At 45.4% G+C, this 19492-nt stretch overlaps 2 protein-coding genes and 1 long non-coding RNA gene across 3 annotated transcripts in view; 1 reads left to right on the forward strand and 2 right to left on the reverse strand.

Moving 5' to 3' along the window:
- COL4A5 (collagen type IV alpha 5 chain) overlaps window positions 1-15395 on the reverse strand; it is an 85968-nt gene extending 70573 nt beyond the window's left edge. The window contains exon 1 of the mRNA XM_084534097.1: window positions 15217-15395. Coding sequence (XP_084390223.1) covers window positions 15217-15309 — 93 coding nt within the window. The 5' untranslated portion in view covers window positions 15310-15395. The remainder of the gene's footprint in view (window positions 1-15216) is intronic.
- A 167-nt stretch (window positions 15396-15562) lies between these two features.
- Window positions 15563-19492, forward strand: part of COL4A6 (collagen type IV alpha 6 chain) — a 134000-nt gene continuing 130070 nt past the window's right edge. The window contains exons 1-2 of the mRNA XM_084534334.1: window positions 15563-15985; window positions 16084-16138. Of these exons, the coding sequence (XP_084390460.1) occupies window positions 15972-15985; window positions 16084-16138 (69 nt within the window). The 5' untranslated portion in view covers window positions 15563-15971. The remainder of the gene's footprint in view (window positions 15986-16083; window positions 16139-19492) is intronic.
- On the reverse strand, window positions 16397-17772 carry LOC311443821. The gene is made up of 3 exons (XR_014697520.1): window positions 17567-17772; window positions 17285-17477; window positions 16397-16647 (listed from the first exon to the last, which is right to left on the reverse strand). It is a non-coding gene; the product is annotated as an uncharacterized lncRNA (long non-coding RNA).

Raw genomic sequence — 19492 nt, forward strand, 5'->3', positions numbered from 1 at the left:
CATGAGCCCTCAGATGCCGTACCCATTTCCTTGCTCAGCAGGCACTGCAGCACCTGCCCAAACCTCTGAACAGACAGGTTGGGTAGAGAAACACCTTAAACAAAGCAGCTCTTCAGCTTTCAGTTTTGCAATAGGAGGTTTTGGGAAGGGGCGGATGACATACCTCCTCTGTAGGCAGCCCACACTTTACTACTTCTGATTTCAGTTCTAAATGCTCAACTCTGATTCTGTTCTTTCCTGGAAGCAATTTAAAAGACATTGGAACCAACCAAAAAAGATCCTAACGGCTGCTTTAAATGCATTGCCTTTGTTTTTACTCTATACCACACATACGAGGAAACGTTTTTTCCATGAATACACTGGAAATAAGTCCTTGATGACAGCTTCACAGCTAAGACTTCAAGAAAGAAAAAACTTGCACTGAGGTTGCACCTTTACATACTGGGAAAGTCTGAGCATGAACATGCACGATGTGGGGAAACAGCCACAGTACACAAGAGATGAAGTCAGGACTGCATTTCTGTTGGCTTAGTTTACCATATATTGATGTGAACATTAAAAACTCACATCAAAGCACCCTCTGGCTTATATGCAGACCATAACCGAACTCCTTACACATGTACACTGCAGGGTAGGGGACCAGTTTCATTTAAGTTTGCCTTCATCTTCGCCTGTCCAGTTACGTGTTTCTGCAGCTAACCCTAGCACCGAGACACCTGACATTCAGACAGCAGCAGCATACAGTAAGCCACTTTGCTTTCCAGGAAGTCTCAGTTTTATTTGAATTTTACATACACGCCTCTAATCACTAGCCTCTAGAGGCTTCCTGATTTTTTCCAGATGCAAATAAAGAGTGCCATATGGCACCCATTACAGGTTAAGATTTACTAGTCATTTAGGACCTTTCCCAAGTGACAGGTGTTAGATGTTTCCACTTTCTATAACCACGTCCAAATGTAACACAAACCTCGGGCTAACTGTCAGCCAGGCTGTAAGCCTCACCTGCCCGCGAGCCAAGTATTACAGCCACAGCGCCGCCCGCTCCGGCAGCACGTCTCTAATCCTTTCCTGGGTAAGGAAACGGAATAAAGACACAGGCTCCAGACTAACTCCTCAGAACACGTCCTACTCCTCACCTTTGTCTACACAACATGCAACAGAGGAAGCTTCAGTCCCGTAGTGGAAGTCACTCATTTGACACTGACAACTGCACCTTCATGTGGTGTGCACACGAAGCAGACCACCCGTGAACAGCACTCCGCTTCTTCCTCCGAGAAAGGAGACAAAATAGAACAGCAGCTCAGATGAATCTAACAATCTCTCTGTGGTCTATTTTGAAACGACAGAAAGCACTAAATTAATACCCAAGATTAAGCAAATGTATGTGTTGAAAAGAATAGAGGCTGTGCACAGCAATATTGTGTTGAGATGTTATCTGAAGCAGTACACACCCTCTTCACTGTCAGAACAAGACCTAACTCACTTGGAGCTTGGTAGATGTCTGGGGATTTTTTTTGCCATTCTTTCAGTTCTTGGACCAAGTATCATAGCTCCAAGGTTCTTCTAGTTAGAGCTGTTTCATCATTTATTTATGCCTGTAGCATCAGCATAACCCATGTATGCATTTTAATACCTAAAGCTAAGTGTGGTCAGTGCTTTCTTTGTATTGCTAAATACAGATAGAAACTATCCTCCAGCCTCAAGTAATCAAAGCTGGAAAATGTATGTGACTCTGGAGAAGGCCAATTTAGACAAGGAAACAATGAATACAAAGCAATTGTCCTAACCATCCCCAAGTCACTCTCCAAAAGAAAAGAGCATCAGGAGCTGGTGAGCTGGGAGACCCCTTTCTTCTACCCATATGGCTTCAGACATCCCTAAAGCTGCTAACAACTGGAGACCTAGATGCCTGTTCAGGAACTTGCTTGCGGACCTTCAGCAGATGAGCAGTAGGATACTCTAGGCCCAGTGTTTGGCTACCTGCTAATGAGAGCTTGGGGTCTCCTTAGAGCAGCTGTCAATTGATCACTTCCCAGAGAAGATGATCAAACTGTACCCTGCTGTGAAAGAGCAAGCTTACAGTGATGCAGAGCATCACAATGGCAGTATTCTCCCAGAGCATTTAGCAGGGACAAAGGAAAAGTGGGGCTGACTGTATTTTATTGCCTTTAAAGTGCTAGAAGAGACAGCTGCAGGCTAGTGCTAATAGCCAGTCTATCTAGGACACACGATCTTGGAATTAGATACTCAGACTTGATTAGCAGTGGATTTCGTTCCCTTACACGTGGGAAGTTACATCTAGAGGCTGCACGTTACATTATCACGGGAATCGCTACCTTTGGTTTGCGCTGATCATCCCTGAACAGCAAGCATGCCCTAGGAATTCAATTGCACTTGTCAAAGGCTTGCTACTTTCAAAAAATTGAACCCATGCCAAAAAATGAGCTAAAAGGACCACAGATAAGATCTTTACAAAAGGCCTTGAAAACCAACAAGTTTTTCGAAGTATTAACATGGTATCTGTAGTAAAAAAGGCAAAATAAATCTGATCAGTGCTGGAAGGGGGTGGGAGGGAAGGCAGGAGGAGGGAAATGCACCTTAGATTTTTATTTCAAACAGCTGCTGATGTTTAAGCCTTCATAATAATTTCTTCTGTATTTTGGCTCTACTCTTCCCCTACCTCCCACTGCCAACAGTGAACAAGATCATTTTGTAACAATGACATATTCATCCAAAGAGATTCAATCAAAAAGATTTTAGTGAAGTATGATGAGTGCGTACCGAATGAACCAGTTTTAATAAAAACAAATTAAGAAGTATTACTCAAAAATTCCTTTTTTTGAAACACTTTGAGGGATACCACCCGCAAAAACTTAGGAATAAAGTGCTACTTTCAGCGGATGCTGTACAAATAGTTTAGTACTACTTATCTGGGGAAAAGAAGTCTTCAGTAGTAAAGTTAAGCTCCTCCTTGCTTTGGCAATTACATTATTATTGTTTTCTCATCAGTTTTGTTCCCAGTCACTCTGGAGGTTGCTGGGAGGCAGGTTGACAACACCCAGCTCAGAGTACCTGGTTCAGACGATCCTCTGACCCAGCCTGAGGATGTCAGTAGGCTGTCTTCTGTGCAATGCTGCATTAAAGTACTGTCAGTTTTACAAAAGTGAGGGTAGCCAAGGAGAGAACCCACATTCTCCCTACAGTGACTGAACTGAGGATGTCCATTCATAAGAAGTAGCCCTCAACTCAAGCCTTACTAAAACTCAAGATGCAGCTCGGCCTGAATCTGGGGAGGAACGAGCAGCCGCCCCTGGCATCTGCACACATTCCAAGCCAGTCAGTCACTTTCTCGAAGGGAAAGTGTTCCCCGAGGCACCCTGTTTTAGGGAGTGCACCAACTCCTACAAGTGCTATTTGGAGCTGGATGCACTCCAAGAAAATAACCTGCTGCGAGTTTGTGATCTATGTTCTGCATCCTGCAGTGACTGGTAGGTTAATTGCAAGCACTACTGAGTGTTTCCAGAAAGTTTTAACTGTATTCCTGCAGGAAGCAAGGTTTGGAAGATACTTTTACAGTGTCCTTTTAGTTTGCAGACACAAAAGAATAAATGGAGAACTTCAAAGACAGCCCCTGCTTTGAGCAAGAGGTCATCTCTCCTAGCCTCCAGAGCAGCAGGATTATACTTCCAGTCTGAGTTTTTCTTTGATTCTAGTATAAATGACAAGCTCGGCATTTTAGTTTTTTTTTTTATTATTTTATTTTCTTCTCTACATTAAAGTATTCCAAGAGTTAAATCCCACAACATTTTGTGTGCTTACACTCTCCTGTCAAGACCAGAGATAGTAAAGGTAGTGAAGGTCCCTAGCTCTGCAGAGCCAAGTGAAGCACAGAATTGGGACTAAAAGCTACCAAGCTACAACTGCAACTCACATTCACATACATCAGCTACCTCAGACATTCAATCACTACCAGTCACCACACTATGAAACAAAACAAAAGGCTCCATTTGAAGAGAGACAAAAAGCCAGAGAAGATGTTTGTCCAAAGATGACAGCCTTTTGACTTCACATACGGGTCTGGATGGGAGTTTTCTCCTCCCAGGAGGAAGCACCACCATGTTTTGAGACAAATAATTTCAGCTTCTTACGCGTTGTGTTTGGTGATCAATGAAAAGTGATGTTCACGTTGCTGTTACGTAGCTGTGACTCAAGTATAACAAAATGCTGTGACTGGAGATTTTTCCCCCCAGACTTCATTATCTGTTTATAATGATTAGCTTTCAGAAATCAGTCTTTGTACTTGAAGCCTCCACCTTCTGTATTTGTCTTGTCCTCTGAGCCTCTTAACTGCCAATAACACAGTATTTGGTTCATTTCACCTGAAAACTTCAGAAGTGGCCTCTGGTACACTTCTGAACACAATCAAAGAGCTTCCTCCTCGCAGTTTCAAATACCAAGTCTATTAACACATGCCTTTTTGCCATCAAGATGCAAAAGTCACTGAAAACCTTAAGTGAAGCTTAGGAGAATACACCCACGGCCATTAAGTGTCTTATTGATGTTAAGCACATTTGCTTAGCCTGTCAATTAATAATTCATCAATTAAAGAGAAACAGTACCTGTCTGATTACTCTCACTCGTAGGTACAGTACGCTGCTGTTCCAAAAATAGACACGTTCTGGGCATGACTAGACCTGTCAACGAGCCTCTCCTCATTCAAACCTAAAGTTAAGGAATTTATTTTCGATGTTCTACGTTTCAACATTCACTTTGAATACAAAAACACACGATTGAAACTTTTCTCATCCATTTCATCCTCTCCCCATTTTTTCCTCCATATTGTGATTCAGTATATAACTCTTAAAGAATAAAAAAAAGTTAAGGAATGGCTTTGCAGAAACCTTAAGGTTCTGTTGGGTGTGATACACAGTGACTGGATGAAGAGATATGAGTAGTCAAATACAGTGAATAAGTAAAAGTGAAAAATAGTGAAAAAGCCTCCTTTTCCTTGAGCACCTTTGTCTTTTAAAGTTCGATATATGAGAGTTTTTCTTAGACTAATCCAGAAAAAGTATTTTCTGAGTCACTTTATATCCGAATGCCAGCTGCGAGCCATTTAGTCTTTCAGAAAGGACAGCTTCTGCTGTCATCCTGTGTAACATGATGGTTCGGAATAAACTGAACCACAAAAATCACTGCTCCATAAAAAGGATTCACTTTAAAAGGTTTTTAAACTCAGAACATAAGCGCCTTCACCCAAGTATCATTTTGCAGGGGCACTTTATAGGAAATTGTGTGTTCTGGGGGATGAAGGCCCATCTAGCCTTGCCTGCAGGTCACATTAGCTTCACCTAAAGCAATGAAAACTATTTGTGGTTTCTGGTAGCTGCTACTTGAATTCATGGTGTATAAAGGGTGAAGTTCTTTGCCCAGGGTGCTCATTTTATTCTTCCCTATAGGACACCTGCAGGATTTCAGTGCATAAGTCTAGAAGGTTTCTGGAGAGCGTGGAAGCTTGCTTCCTGACGCAGCTGGTTAGCGAGCCTGCCAGGGGAGGTGCCCCGCTAGACCTTCTGTTCACAAACAGAGAAGGACTGGTGGGAGATGTGGTGGTCGGGAGCTGTCTTGGGCAGAGTGACCGTGAAATGGTGGAGTTCACTATTCTTGGCGAAGTCAGGAGGGGGACCAGTAAAACCGCTGTCTTAGACTTCTGGAGGGCAAAGTTTGTGCTGCTCAGGACACTGGTTGGCAGAGTCCCTTCGGAGGCAGTTCTGAAGGGCAGAGTCCAGGAAGGCTGGGCACACCTCAGGAAGGAAATCTTAAAAGCTCAGGAGCAGTCTGCCCCCATGTGCCCAAAGACCAGCCGGCACAGAAGAAGACCGGCCTGGCTGAACAGAGAGCTGTGGCTAGAGCTTAGGGAGGGGAGAAAAAAAAAAAAAAAAAAAAAGGTTTATGATCTTTGGAAAATAGGGCAGGCCACTCAGAAGGATTATGAGGATGTTGTAAGGATGTGTAGGGCAAAATTAGAAAGGCCAAAGCTCATCTGGAGCTCAGTCTGGCTACTGCTGTTAAAGACAACAGAAAATGTTTTTATAAATACGTTAACTGGAAAAGGAGGACTAGGGAGAATCTCCATCCTTTACTGGATGCGGGGGGAAACTTAGTTACAAGAGATGAGGAAAAGGCGGAGGTGCTCAATGCCTTCTTTGCCTCAGTCTTTAGCGGCAATACCGGATGTTCTCTGGATACCCAGTACCCTGAGCTGGTGGAAGGGGATGGGGAGCAGGATGTGGCCCTCACCATCCACGAAGAACTGGTTGGTGACCTGCTACGGCACTTGGATGTGCACAAGTCGATGGGGCCAGATGGGATCCACCCAAGGGTACTGAGGGAACTGGCAGAGGAGCTGGCCAAGACACTTTCAATCATCTATCAGCAGTCCTGGCTATCGGGGGAGGTCCCAGTTGACTGGCGGCTAGCAAACGTGACGCCCATCTACAAGAAGGGCCGGAGGGCAGACCCGGGAAACTACAGGCCTGTCAGTTTGACCTCAGTGCCAGGGAAGCTCATGGAGCAGATCCTCCTGAGAGTCATCACACAGCACTTGCAGGGCAAGCAGGCGATCAGGCCCAGTCAGCATGGGTTTATGAAAGGCAGGTCCTGCCTGACGAACCTGATCTCCTTCTATGGCAAAGTGGCACGCTAGGTGGATGAGGTCTACCTTGACTTCAGCAAGGCTTTTGACACTGTTTCCCACAGCATTACTTCTCAAGAAACTGGCTGCTCGTGGCTTGGACTGGCGCACGCTTCGTTGGGTTAGAAACTGGCTGGATAGCTGGGCCCAAAGAGTCGTGGTGAATGGAGCCAAGTCCAGTTGGAGGCCAGTCACTAGTGGCGTTCCCCAGGGCTTGGTGCTGGGGCCGGTCCTCTTTAATATCTTCATCGATGATCTGGACGAGGGCATCGAGTGCACCCTCAGTAAGTTTGCAGATGACACCAAGTTAGGTGCGTGTGTCGATCTGCTTGAGGGTAGGAAGGCTCTGCAGGAGGATCTGGATAGGCTGCACCGATGGGCTGAGGTCAACTGCATGAAGTTCAACAAGGCCAAGTGCCGGGTCCTGCACCTGGGGCGCAATAACCCCAAGCAGAGCTACAGGCTGGGAGATGAGTGGTTGGAGAGCTGCCAGGCAGAGAAGGACCTGGGAGTGATGGTTGACAGTCGGCTGAATATGAGCCAGCAGTGTGCTCAGGTGGCCAAGAAGGCCAACGGCATCCTGGCTTGTATCAGAAGCAGTGTGGCCAGCAGGGCTAGGGAGGTGATCGTCCCCCTGTACTCGGCTCTGGTGAGGCCGCACCTCGAGTACTGTGTTCAGTTTTGGGCCCCTCGCTACAAGAAGGACATGGAGGTGCTCGAGAGAGTCCAGAGAAGGGCAACGAAGCTGGTGAGGGGCCTGGAGAACAAGTCCTACGAGGAGCGGCTGAGGGAGCTGGGCTTGTTCAGCCTGGAGAAGAGGAGGCTCAGGGGCGACCTTATCACTCTCTATAGGTACCTCAAGGGAGGCTGTAGCAAGGTGGGGGTTGGCCTGTTCTCCCATGGGCTAAAGTTGCACCAGGGGAGGTTTAGGTTGGATATTAGGAAGAACTTCTTTACTGGTTGTTAGGCATTGGGATGGGCTGTCCAGGGAAGTGGTGGAGTCACCATCCCTGGAGGTCTTTAAAAGACGTTTAGATGTAGAGCTCAGTGATATGGTTAGTGTTAGGTCAGAGGTTGGACTAGGTGGTCTTGGAGGTCTCTTCCAACCTAGGTGATTCTGTGAAAGATTCTGAAGAATCAATACTGTATTTAGTAAATGCATACTGGTACCATACAGTGTTATTCATAAACTGTCATATTTATTCCTGAATGACAGAATGTTAGCCTTCTTTGCTAAACAGGTGAAGCTAAAAAAATAAAAAAAATCAAATGCAAGTTCAAGTTCCTTAAGTTTGAGAGTTATATAGTAACAAATGTTATTTTTTCCACCCAAAATGTGGGAGTTCAGGAGAGATTAAGGACCAGAAGGGAATAGTAATAAAGTTATTCTGAAAAAAAAAAAAAAAAAAAAAAAAAGGGTCAAAAAGTTTACAGTACATCCAGAGTACTGGAGAAATAATGAAGTTCAGTATGAATTATCAAAAAATCATCACTCCTGAGTTGCCTAGTTTGATTAGAAAACATAGGGAGAAGGGTATGTCTGCCAGGAAAACAGCATTTAGAATAGAGGTGAAGTGACTGTACATTACTTGGGTATGAACTCAGAGCTTTCCCACACATGGAGACGAGAAATAGTGCCAGAAAGTGTTTAATATAAAGTTAATTTGTTTTAGCAACAGGTAGCTATTAAAACAGTATGACCCACAAGTCCATGGCTGGATGAAGAAATCCATCTGGCACTGGTCTCCTTTTAAGGATTCCTGGATTCCAAGAAAACACATTTGCATCACATTTTATACTAGCATGCGAATTAAGAAGCAGAAGTGAGTTCCTTCTAGGTTAAGGCACAGAAGAAGAGTAACCTCCTGGAGTAAGAACAGCACAGAGAAGATGGCATCAGGGGGTGGGGAAAAGAATTGCTAGCCTCAGGCACAACAGGCTAACAAAACCACTCACCCATCCCACATGTGAGTTCGAGACTTTTAACCAAGCAGAGTAACAGCACAGTAAAAGGGTGGCCTTCCAAGAAGTACTTCCAGAAGTACAATCGTGAAAGAAGCATAGTGAAAGAGTAGTGAAGGAAGCAGAGGCAAATGGTTATTCCAGGCGCCGTATCAAAGAACTGAAACATTAGTTTCACTCAAAAGCAATCACTGTTATCAAGTGCTAAGTGGTAAGTTTCTAAGTTCCCCTTACAACTCAAAACTTAAGGAAATTTATCTTATTTCCTTCTGTTTGAGGAACACTGCAAGTTGCACTTCAGTATATTAAAAACACAACACACCAACGCATATTGCCAGTGCATGTGCTTACGTATAAGAAGTCTAATTTCTGTTGAGACTGTGCTACAAGATGAAGAGAAGGCTTTGACTTCACAGTCATAGAACTACCAGTTACAGATAGCACATGGTGAATGCAGGTTATGAAACGTAAAACACAGCACCTCTGATATCATCTACAAAATTCCTCCCTTCCACTCAATGCTGCCAATGCTCTCAGGTGCTTCAAGTACCTGAAAGGGTAGGTAGAAACAGGAGTCAGTCAGTCACAAACAAGAATATCAACACTGGGGGTTTTCTTCAAGCCTCATTGCCTTTTTCTCAGTACAAATGTTGGCATGTTGCTTCACTATCACTCCAGTTGCTACATAAAGCCCAGTTTTACGCTCACAAATGAAGGTTCTTTTATACTTGTCTAGTGCAGTAACCGTGCAAGAAGTGAGCTTGACTGAAAATTAAGTTAGAAAGGAAGGTCTGTGCAGATCTGTTCAGTTTTCTGTGTTTTCTAAAAATATGGTATAGCTTTGGAGGGACTCAGCAGCCACTTATCTCAGCAGTCCTGAGAACACTCTGGGCTGAGAGACCTGTCCAGTTTCACCTTTCCCATGAGCTGCCCTACAGCCCCAAGCACTTACACGAAGCCTTTCCACCACAGCCCCGCTACTTGCCCAGCAGGCAACCAGAACCATCTTCCCTTAACCTGGGGCAAGAGCCCCCCAGGGACCCATCGGCCTGCCAGCTGACACCAGAGCCAGTAAGGTGATCATACCTACCGTAAATACATCTCCAAATACAACACAAAAGAGGTAGAAAAAGCAGGAGTTAATAAAAGATGGAAAGAGATGAAAGCTTCATTTGGTATCAGTGAAGTATTTGGAAAAACATTAAGGATTTTCTTGCAGACTCGTTTGGTATGCTACCATGTGCATACATCTCAGCTCTAAGTAAGGGCTGTCCAAGTCTAGTTTCACAAAGCATCTTAATTCCCCAGGAAGCACTACAGCATAAGTAATCTTCCTGTAAATTAATGGGGCATTTTAAAAGCAAGATTCACAGTGATAACAGCTAAGGTCAGTACTGGAATAAACAGGTTTTTCCAACATGTTCAAGACATTTCAGCACAGAGCCCTAACAGACATTTAGGGCATTTCAGCACAGAGCCTTACCAAAGGCAGACAATGGCAAAAAAAAAAAAAAAAAGAAAAAAAAAGGACTTACTAGGCTGTTTTCAGCTGAGCTTCACTTATCTCAAGGAAAGCTAAGACAAAGGCAAGTAGGGTTTCCAGCAGAGCTGCAGTAGCAAAGCTTATCTAGCATACAGGGGGCCATGTTTGACCACAGGAGAGGAGTTCTGCAGGTTTAACCATATGCCTCAAAGAAAAAAAATCATTTTGTAGACAGCTCTTTGACTAAACGCTAGTCTAAGTGCTGTACGTAGATGGCTTTTACAGTGCCAGGAGAGGGAACATTGAAATTCAGCTCTGTCAATTTAATTCCTTAGAGAGATTAGGTAAAAGAAACAAAATGCCGATGAGACTAAACTATTTTCTTTCCCCTCCAAATGGGAGAAAGAGACAAGAAGAGAAATCCAACCACAGAAGTTGGAGCTGCAATAACTGAGCCTTAAAGGGTATCGCTGAAGTCAGCTCAAATCCATAGCTTTAGAGTCCCTTTCTTCCTGATTCCTAAAACGGGCTTCAGGTTAAAAATACTCTTAATATTACTGCTACATTTTTTTTCCTCTTGTTACATTATAGCAAAGTAACATATATACACATACACTGGGCAAGACACCCTCAGCAAAAGGGAACTTGTACTTTGAAGTTTGAAAACAGAATCCAAATTGCGGTTTTCAATGCTGCCCATGCTGGCAGCAAGAGATGGCTTTCTGACCAAAACACAGCAGCAGCTAGCTGCACTGGAAGTGGACATGAAACCTCCTACTTACAATTGCATAGTTAGAGTTAATTCTTGACTACAGGATGCACAAGTAGCCTTAAAGCAGGCTTCAGAGCACGGCTTTACTCTCATGTAGTTCCATTTAGAGCCCTGGGATGATTCAGGTTGGAAGGGGCCTCAGGTCGGTATTTACCCCAGACTCCCCCTTGGAGCGTGGGAACAGAGACGTGGTTTCATAAACAAAAAACAAAATTACAGGTGTCTTTTTCAAGAATATTAAAAATGTCCATAGTACAGTTTAAGAATCAGACTTTTAGAGAAAAATTACCACCAAGTCAATGCTAAAATGGTTAATTCACAATATAATTTCAAAATTATGTGACTGCGAAATAGCTCTTCACCCTAAAATTAAGAACGTATCTCCCACGTGCAGTATCCTAAGTTTAGGACTATCTCCTTCACAAATTCTCCAAGAAAGATATGAGCTCTGTGAGAAAGGCTTAAAACAAAAGTTATTTTACAATCAGCTTACTATTGAGTTTTTCCTTTTTTAAAAAAAAAAAAAAAAAAAAAAAAAAAACAAAAAAAAAACCAGGACCTTTTCCTCTGCAGCTCAGCTGCATTCACACTGTTGATAAGTCCTCGGTACACTGAAGCTTTTCCTCTGCACACCACCCATCTGCAATTACATAACCAGGGCTTTCAGCGAGTTTCCTTTTCAGAAAGCTGCACTGCATCAGCAACACTTCATACTGTTTAATTGCATTGTTAACCTCCCACAGGAAGGCAAAGGATGCTTAAAACCATACCAGAAGTACACCTCTTGAACACATTTTTACACGTTCGGTGCTGTAAGCCACCTGCTCTTAGAGAAGCCCGAAGTCGACATCAGATAGCCAAAAACTGGGCAGAGCACCAGCTTAAAAGCACCCTGGTGAGTTCAAGTCCAGACAGCCTGATGCAACAGTCAGGCAAAAAGTGCTTTCACTCCCAGCAATTTGTCTGGTATTATCATTATTGGCTGAGGCTGCTCGGGCACGCTTGCATAACGCTATTCCTCGAACGTGCAAGCGTTATCTAGATATCTTGTGAAGTGGTGATGCGCAGGGGAGAGTTTACACAGCTGATGCGATTAGGGGAGAGCTTTCATTTAAGCAAAGGGAGGGTCAGAGTGCACCGTACATCCTCATGGCCTGCGGAACCACTTCCTCGCCGCACTTTGTCCCAGAGAGAAAATACGCCTGGTAACTTTGCCAGGGTGTTCTTTCTGATTTCAGTTGTTTTGTAGGACTGATAAGTCCTGACGTGTTCCAGTAAAACTAACAGCAGCTAACTGCATGATGGTGAGCACTACTCCTTATTCAGTGTAGAAAGGTCACTGTGAATTTACAGAACTGTTAAATAAACCAGGTAACACTTCATCCTAGGAAAGTTTACCCTTCCTTCTTTAAAAAAAAAAAAAAAAAGATTAGATGTTACTGTCCAAAGGGGTGTTGTTAGGTTTCATGCAGAATTCCTTGGATTTGTTTGCATTTCAGTATACACCAGAGCACATCCTGAGATACAACTGTTACTGTGCATCTTCACAAACCATGAAAGGTCCTTGCCATGAAAGGCAAAACACACGACAAGTGACAAGTCGCAAGTGTGAGGGCTTTAGCCTTGATGTTATGCAACAGTCTTGTGCGTGACTGATCAAGACACATCCTCGGAATTTCAGGATGAAATATTGTTTGGGTTCTGCAGGCGAGCATCCATTCCATCCTGCTTTTCAAGACCTAGCTTTCATGATTAGAGAGCCAGGCAGTTATGAAATGCAAGATAATGGTAACCAATCCCATGAAAAGTATTTGGGTCCAAAGGAGACAACTACCATATACACATCAAGAATATTAATTAAGTACAGTGTAATTAACTACATGAGATATATGCATATACTCATGCCAAACTGGAATAAAAAACACAGGCAAAGAAAAACAAGGCATTGCAAAACTTTTATTTTTGACAACTTCAGGGCATACAAAGCCCATTTACACACACTAAACATCTAGGCCTTAGCCATAAAGGTTCCCCCCCAATAAAAGCTAATAAGCAGTCACTAACTTCAATGGAGTTTCACAGATTAACACAAATCAATAATCTAGCTCATCTCCATTCTTTAACTAAAGAACTTCCACAATTGCAACTTCAGATGACTTCTCTATAATAGTAAGGGTAAGCCTGCAGGAGAGGGAAAAGCACTTTGCTTATAATAGAAACTAGTTGGCTTATATATGTATACATGGAATTACATGGAAACACCAAGTCTTTTAGGCAACAATATTGCCCCATGCGTACATAAGCACTGGCATACTCTGATGACAGCAAATAAGCACCTCTCCTGTACTCCATCGCAGCTGGCACCATATCCTACCCCTTTCCTCCTCCCACTCTGCAGCAGCACCGGTCTGACTCCCAGCTACTTTTATGCTGCTAGCCAGCGCTTACATGCTTCACCTTACATCACTGCTCAGTCTGTACAAGTGCACTGCATGACCCGTATCCTACTCACCAAGCTGAGTTTATGGCTTAAGGGCAATGGAAATCCAGTAATAAAACCTGAACAATTAAATTCATCCGTACTGAGTACGAGTTTCTGATGGTTTTATTAAGTCATTGCCTCCATGGACAGATAATAGCAATGCTCTGTCACCTTGTATTTATCAAGTAACACAGATAGCCCTACAATCCAGAGCAAAGACAACATGATTTTTACATTTTAAGTGTGCATAAGGAGGTTGAATAAGCTCAGATATTTTAGTCAGGACACCAAAATGACTTCAAATCATCCCACCAGGATTATGCTGTCTGGGTGGGCAGCTGGGATGTGGAAACCTAACATAAGGCCCCAAAACAATATCCACAAAGAGACTGCATGCATTATGCATACTGCTATAATGTTAGTTCTACTTCTTCTGACCATCAGAAGAGTAAAACGCTGATCCAAATTGATAAGGGTCAGCATAATTCAGCACTGTAACCATCACGGGAGATTCAAGGGCATCAGAACACCAAAGTGCTAAGAAACCAGAGAGTCAGCAGGATTTACGTAGGTTGGGAACAGAGCTGCCTGCCTCTTTCTCCCATCCCCACTAGCCCTCAGGTCTTGAGTTAATCTCATCTCACCATGGGGCAGTAAAACCCCAGGAGGCTCATCCTAAAAGAAAGCCTGTAGCACATGGTGGCATTGAGATCCACAAACTCCACCATTTTGCTTTTTTCCTTTCTTTTCTCTCGAGGCACAGGGCTGCTGACAGGGTCAGCCTGGCAGTGTCTCCTTCCAGGACCCCACAGACTCCCACCACTCACACCCCCCCCTGCTTCAAGGCTTTCCTAAAGGAGTGGGGAGAGCCGTATTTATACACACAGACCCATCCCTCTTCAATCCCCACCTCCTAAAACAGTGAAATCCTGCAGGTGGAACTGACCCAGCCCCTCCTTTAAGGGGTAAAAAGTGGGGAAACCTCATGGGAAATAGTCTGGGGCCAGAAGCAGCACCGCAGGCAACACGAAGGTGAGCAGCTGAGCACTGCTAACACACTGGTGTCACTCACGTTTGGGTACACACCTGGGAAGAAGAAGAGGTGGAAGAGTAGAGGAGAGCATTACAGACAGTCTTTACTTTTTGGAAGGGCAAACGAAAGGTCTACCAGGTCTGACTGTAAAGGAATGCACTTCAAAGGAGCTCCAGACAAGGAAGATTTTGTCGGCTCTACCTACAAAACCGCGCGTGGAGTAGGGCCACAGCAAAGAGGTGCTGCACAGCTCTTGTTAAGACCGCTGTTCAACTGGGGAACAATCTGAAACATCAGAAACCCGAACTCATTTTCTCTTCTGAGGAAGCTTCAGAAAAGTTATCGCCCCAAGCAGTGGATCATAAAAAAACAGACAGGAGCTGGCACGCGCTGAAGCAGGAGCCTGCTCCCTTCCATACCCCTCGCCAGCAGCAGGTCCCCGTGAAGCACTTGACCCAGCAGCCGGTGCCCCCTGCCCCAGCCCTGTGAGGGGAGGCAGGGCGGGCACCCCAGGGGCAGCACAGCGCCTTCCTCCTCCTCCTCCTCGCCCCTACCACGGGCGCCCAGCACCACCCGAGGAGCACCCCTGGGCCTTGGGGGCGCCCCCAGCCCTGCCGGAGGGGGGCGTCCGGCCTCCTTTGTCCCCCTGCCTCCCGCACACGGCCCCCCCGGTACCTCAGCCCCGCTCCGAGCCGGGTTGCGGTCAGCTCCCCGCAGCCGGCAGCCCCCAGGGGGACCCCAAAGCTGCCCCCCAGCTCCTGAGGAGAGCCCAGGGACGCCCCACACTCACCGCCGCCGCCGCCTCGTCCAGCCGCCAGCACCCCAAGAGCAGCACCACCAAGCACCCGGCGGCTGGGCTGCGGCTCCACCACCGCGGCTCCATCCTCGCAGCCACCTCAGGAGGTCCGGGAGCGGGCGTGAGGCGCGGGCATAGCCCGGCGCGGGTAGCCCGGCTGGCTCCGAGCAGCACCCCCCGACCACCCCACCGCCACCGCCCGCCCCTCTGCCGCGCTCGCCCGCTCCTCCCGGCTCAAGTCCTCCCGAGAGTACTGGCACTGGCCCGCCCCGCGAGATTCATCCGCGCCACAGGCGGCCCCCAGCGCGTCTGTGGGGAAGGGGTCGCTCCGCGCTGAGTAGAGGGGGCCGCGGCTCCCCGCCCGCCGCTCCCCGCCAGCCCGCCACGGTTCGGGCGTCGGGGTTTTGGCGGAACGGAGGCCGGGAGCCTTTTGCCTCTCCCCGCTGCCTCGTCTGGCGGCCGTCGAGCCCCGGACTATTTTTCGCGGCGGAGGCAGCGGGGTGTGTGAGAGGTTCGACGACAGTGGGGGCCGCTGGCGGTGCCGGGTCCGCACCTCAGGAGTGGGCGGGCGGCGGGGCCGGGCGGGGCCGCGCTTTGCTTCCCGCACCTCAGGTTCGACGTCCCGGCTGTGGCCGCGCAAACTCCGCTGTCCGCGCACCGCAGGGACGAGGAGGTGACCGAGAGGCGGCTGGGGGAGGAAACCCCCTCTCCCTGAGCCGCGCAGGGCGTCCTCCCCTTCCTCCGGCGGCATGGGCTGCGCTGGGTGAGTGCCGGGGCGCGGTGGCCCCTTCGCTCTCCTTCCCCTTTTCCTTCCTTCCCCGGCCCCGCCGTGACCCTCTCTGTGCTCTCGCCTCCCCTCAGGCTGCTGTGGGTGCTGCTGCTGCTTGTCTGCCTGGGCATGGAGCCGGCGAGTGGGGTAAGTGAGCGGCGCCCGAGCTGGTTGTTGTGCTCTCTGCCCCCGTCCCCCTCAGGCTTCCCCTTGCGTAGTTTTTTTGGGGTGGTGGGCAACGAGTACAGCCGTTTTCTGCCCTCTTTCCTAGCCCCTATACCGCCCCCATCCCCTCAGGGCCGACTGCTGCAAGCCCCCGGGTCCCTGCCCCCAGGGGCTGCCCCCCGACCCCTCCGAGCTGAGGGGGGAAACGAAGGGTTGATTAACGTTTAAACAGCTTAACGAGGGATCGTGGCTTCTTACACATTCACCGTTTTCATTTTTTTGGTCTCGTAATTTTCTGTAACTGGGGCGTTTAAGTTGTTAGCCCGCTCGGCTGCAGCGAATGAAAGAGTCCTTTGGAGAACCTGTAGCGTGAATCCAGCGTGCGAGTGGTGTGCAGGCAGCTCACAGCAATCCCCTTGCTGTGTTGTGATGGGAATGAAGGCTGCACAATGTCCTTTACTCTGTGTAGTCCCGATCTCACCACACGTAACCTACAACGAATTAACGTAAGTGGTCGGTATAACATGCTTTGTGAATGTTTATTTAAATTCTTCTTCTAACAGGCTTCTAGCAAAAACAGTTTAAAACATGAGCTCTTGATTTCATAGCCAATGTTTTCCTAGTGCTTTTGCTACTCTTTTGATTAAAATTTTAAGGATTTAGAGCCTTCCTGTACAACTGGCAAGAAATCTCTTGAAAAGGCTTTAATAGCAGAGGAGTTTATATTTTTCATAAGCATGAAAGACTTGCTTCTGCCTTTCACTTTTTATAATCGATTAGACTGGTAGAATTACACCATCCTGATCAGGTGGTAGTTACAGGCGTTAATCTGCCCAAAGATTAAAAGATTAAACAATGTGCAAAGATGTGGGAGTTACTTTGCATGTTTTGTTTTGTTTTTTTTTTTTTTCCCTTCAACAAAACCAGCAACTGTTCTTCTGAGTGTTCTTAATGCCATGGAATCTACGTGGAAATGCAGTGCATATTTTCAAAGCGTTTTGAAACAAAAATGGCAAGCCGTATTTTGCTGTTCTTTTTATAAATTCATGCAGTATGTCAGTGAAATTATTCTTGATAGGCGTAACCAACATCAGATTTTTAATTATCTGTTTCAGGTTTGCTTTATACCTGTTGGAAAGTGCAACCTTCAAACAGTCAGACTTCTGTTTCTTGATATGTTTTGTTGTATGCAAAGGGACTTTGTCAATGGAAGTTCTATTGAAATGAGTAAGATGAATATCTACATGCCATTTCTAAGTCCTCCTGGCCGTTCTCTTCATGGTTAGAAAACAAACGAGATCTTTGTTCTCATGTGAGCAGTCTACAGGTATCAAAAATATTCAGAAAGAGGTCCTTAAAACATCTAGTTTTAGTACTTCTTATGTCTAAGCGGTTAATGCACGTAATTACCATTATTAAAAAGCTGGCAAACATGCTCAACAGGAAAGATAGACAACTATGTTTTTGTTATCTTTTCAGATAGAGCAGTGGGTAATTGACTTTCTTGTAGTAGTGATTTAAAAAAAAATTGAAAAGTCACCACCACCACCACCAAAACAGCCACACCCTAACACCTTCCAGCATGAAGCCCTTAAGAGAAAATGCTAAACTGAAGTTGGTTTTGCAGTAGGCAGAGCTTTTGTGTGGAAAGAAGAAACTCTGTAAGGTTACTGAATAGTCCTCAGCTGTGTGATTTGAAGTGCCTGGGTGATGTGAAGTACAATGTTAATAGAATGAAGTCAAAGCTTTGGGTCAATAAAGAGTAATAGCTTCCCAAAGGCTACTCAAAGAGATGGTCAACAGTTAAAGTACTTCTTGTTGAAGGTGATGTGATCTGTAACTTTGTTCACCTTCTCTTTCCTTCATTTAATCTGATTTCTATAACTTACCTGTTATAAACCCTACAGCTATTGCACTGATTTGTTGAGCACTCTTCCAGAATAAGTGGCTAGGCAGGGGCTGATATGTCAGGCCAACATCCTGCATAAAGTTGTATCAAAGATGGCTTTGGCTCAGAAGTGTAGTTGTTCATCCCTTTCTAAGAATAGGATTTAAAAGCGTATCATATTTATTTTCTCAGCTTGTACTTATTTTTCCTGGGTATAAATGACGTGTTGAGTGGCAGTACAAAACTAGGCCTATAATGCAATCTAAGTTCTCTTGAACCAAAAGATGAAAGTATAAATGACTGTTATCTGTGTGGTTACTTTGCAAGAGAGGGTTACCTTGTCTGTGGGCTAATTTCTGGGAGTGACCTAAGAATTTCCCTTAACAGCTGTCAGCTGAAGTCACTTCAGGAGCTATGCCTCATTCAAGTTTTCAATCTTTTATTATTAGTAATTTCCATTGATCGTGTCTCAGGAGTGTCAGTGCAAGAAATTGCTTAAGTATAAACTAGAAGGGCAGTACTTCCATTGCACTCCAAGGCAAATGGCAAGAATTGGTCCAGGGCTGGAGGGAGTGTGACAAAACATGGGAGCGATCCTTGTGGCAGGTGCTCTCCTCAGCTAATCACTGACTGCTAATGGGGCTTTTTCAGGGCAAAATGCAGTTTTTAGAAGAGGGACTTCAAAGAGGGCAATCAGAGTTTTGCTGATGCTTTGGGGATGTCCTATAAACATGTTGGAGGGTGGCATAAAGATGGTTGCAATGACCATGGATACCCTCTTGCAGTGAAATTTGACATTCTCATCTCTTTACAAGGCTCTCAGAGGTGCTTCATGGTATCAGTAGTTCTAGTGTGCCCACCTGTGAGCATACCTGGTATATAGGTGAGATAACTCCTTGTTTATGTCCTTTATCTTACTGATCAGCTAGTTGGAATTTAGCTTGGAATATGGGCCAATATTGATGTGATGTCCTGAGTAACTAGTTATTCTTGGAGAGCTTCTGGAGCAGTTGAGCTTTCACATAGAGCTCAGTTGGCTTTTATTTCGTGAGTGTGGACTTCATGTACTATTGCTACTCCTCCAAATCTTTTCTTTATTTTTTTCTTCTTGATAATAAATGTGCAGATTAAATTTGGAAGTATACAAGTAAGGAAAAAAAAAAAAACCCTATGTGATAAAAACAGTTCTGGGCAGTCTGCTCTATTTGGAGCTCACTGGTTTATGACAAGCTAGTCCAGGTGATCTTGTTTCTTTCTTCTCTTACCATACCCCAGGTTTTCTGTGCATTTAATTATGGTACAAATGTTTCTTGATATCGTTTAATTTAATATGCACTGGGTGGGCTTAATTGAACCAAACTCATTGTTTTCAGTGGCCTCACGCCAAAGGTAATTTTTGTCTTGGCAGTCTATATGCAGGGAAAAAAATAGCTGTTTAATTATGGATA

This window comes from Aythya ferina (assembly GCF_964211825.1).
Source record: "Aythya ferina genome assembly, chromosome: 13".
Taxonomy (NCBI): domain Eukaryota; kingdom Metazoa; phylum Chordata; class Aves; order Anseriformes; family Anatidae; genus Aythya; species Aythya ferina.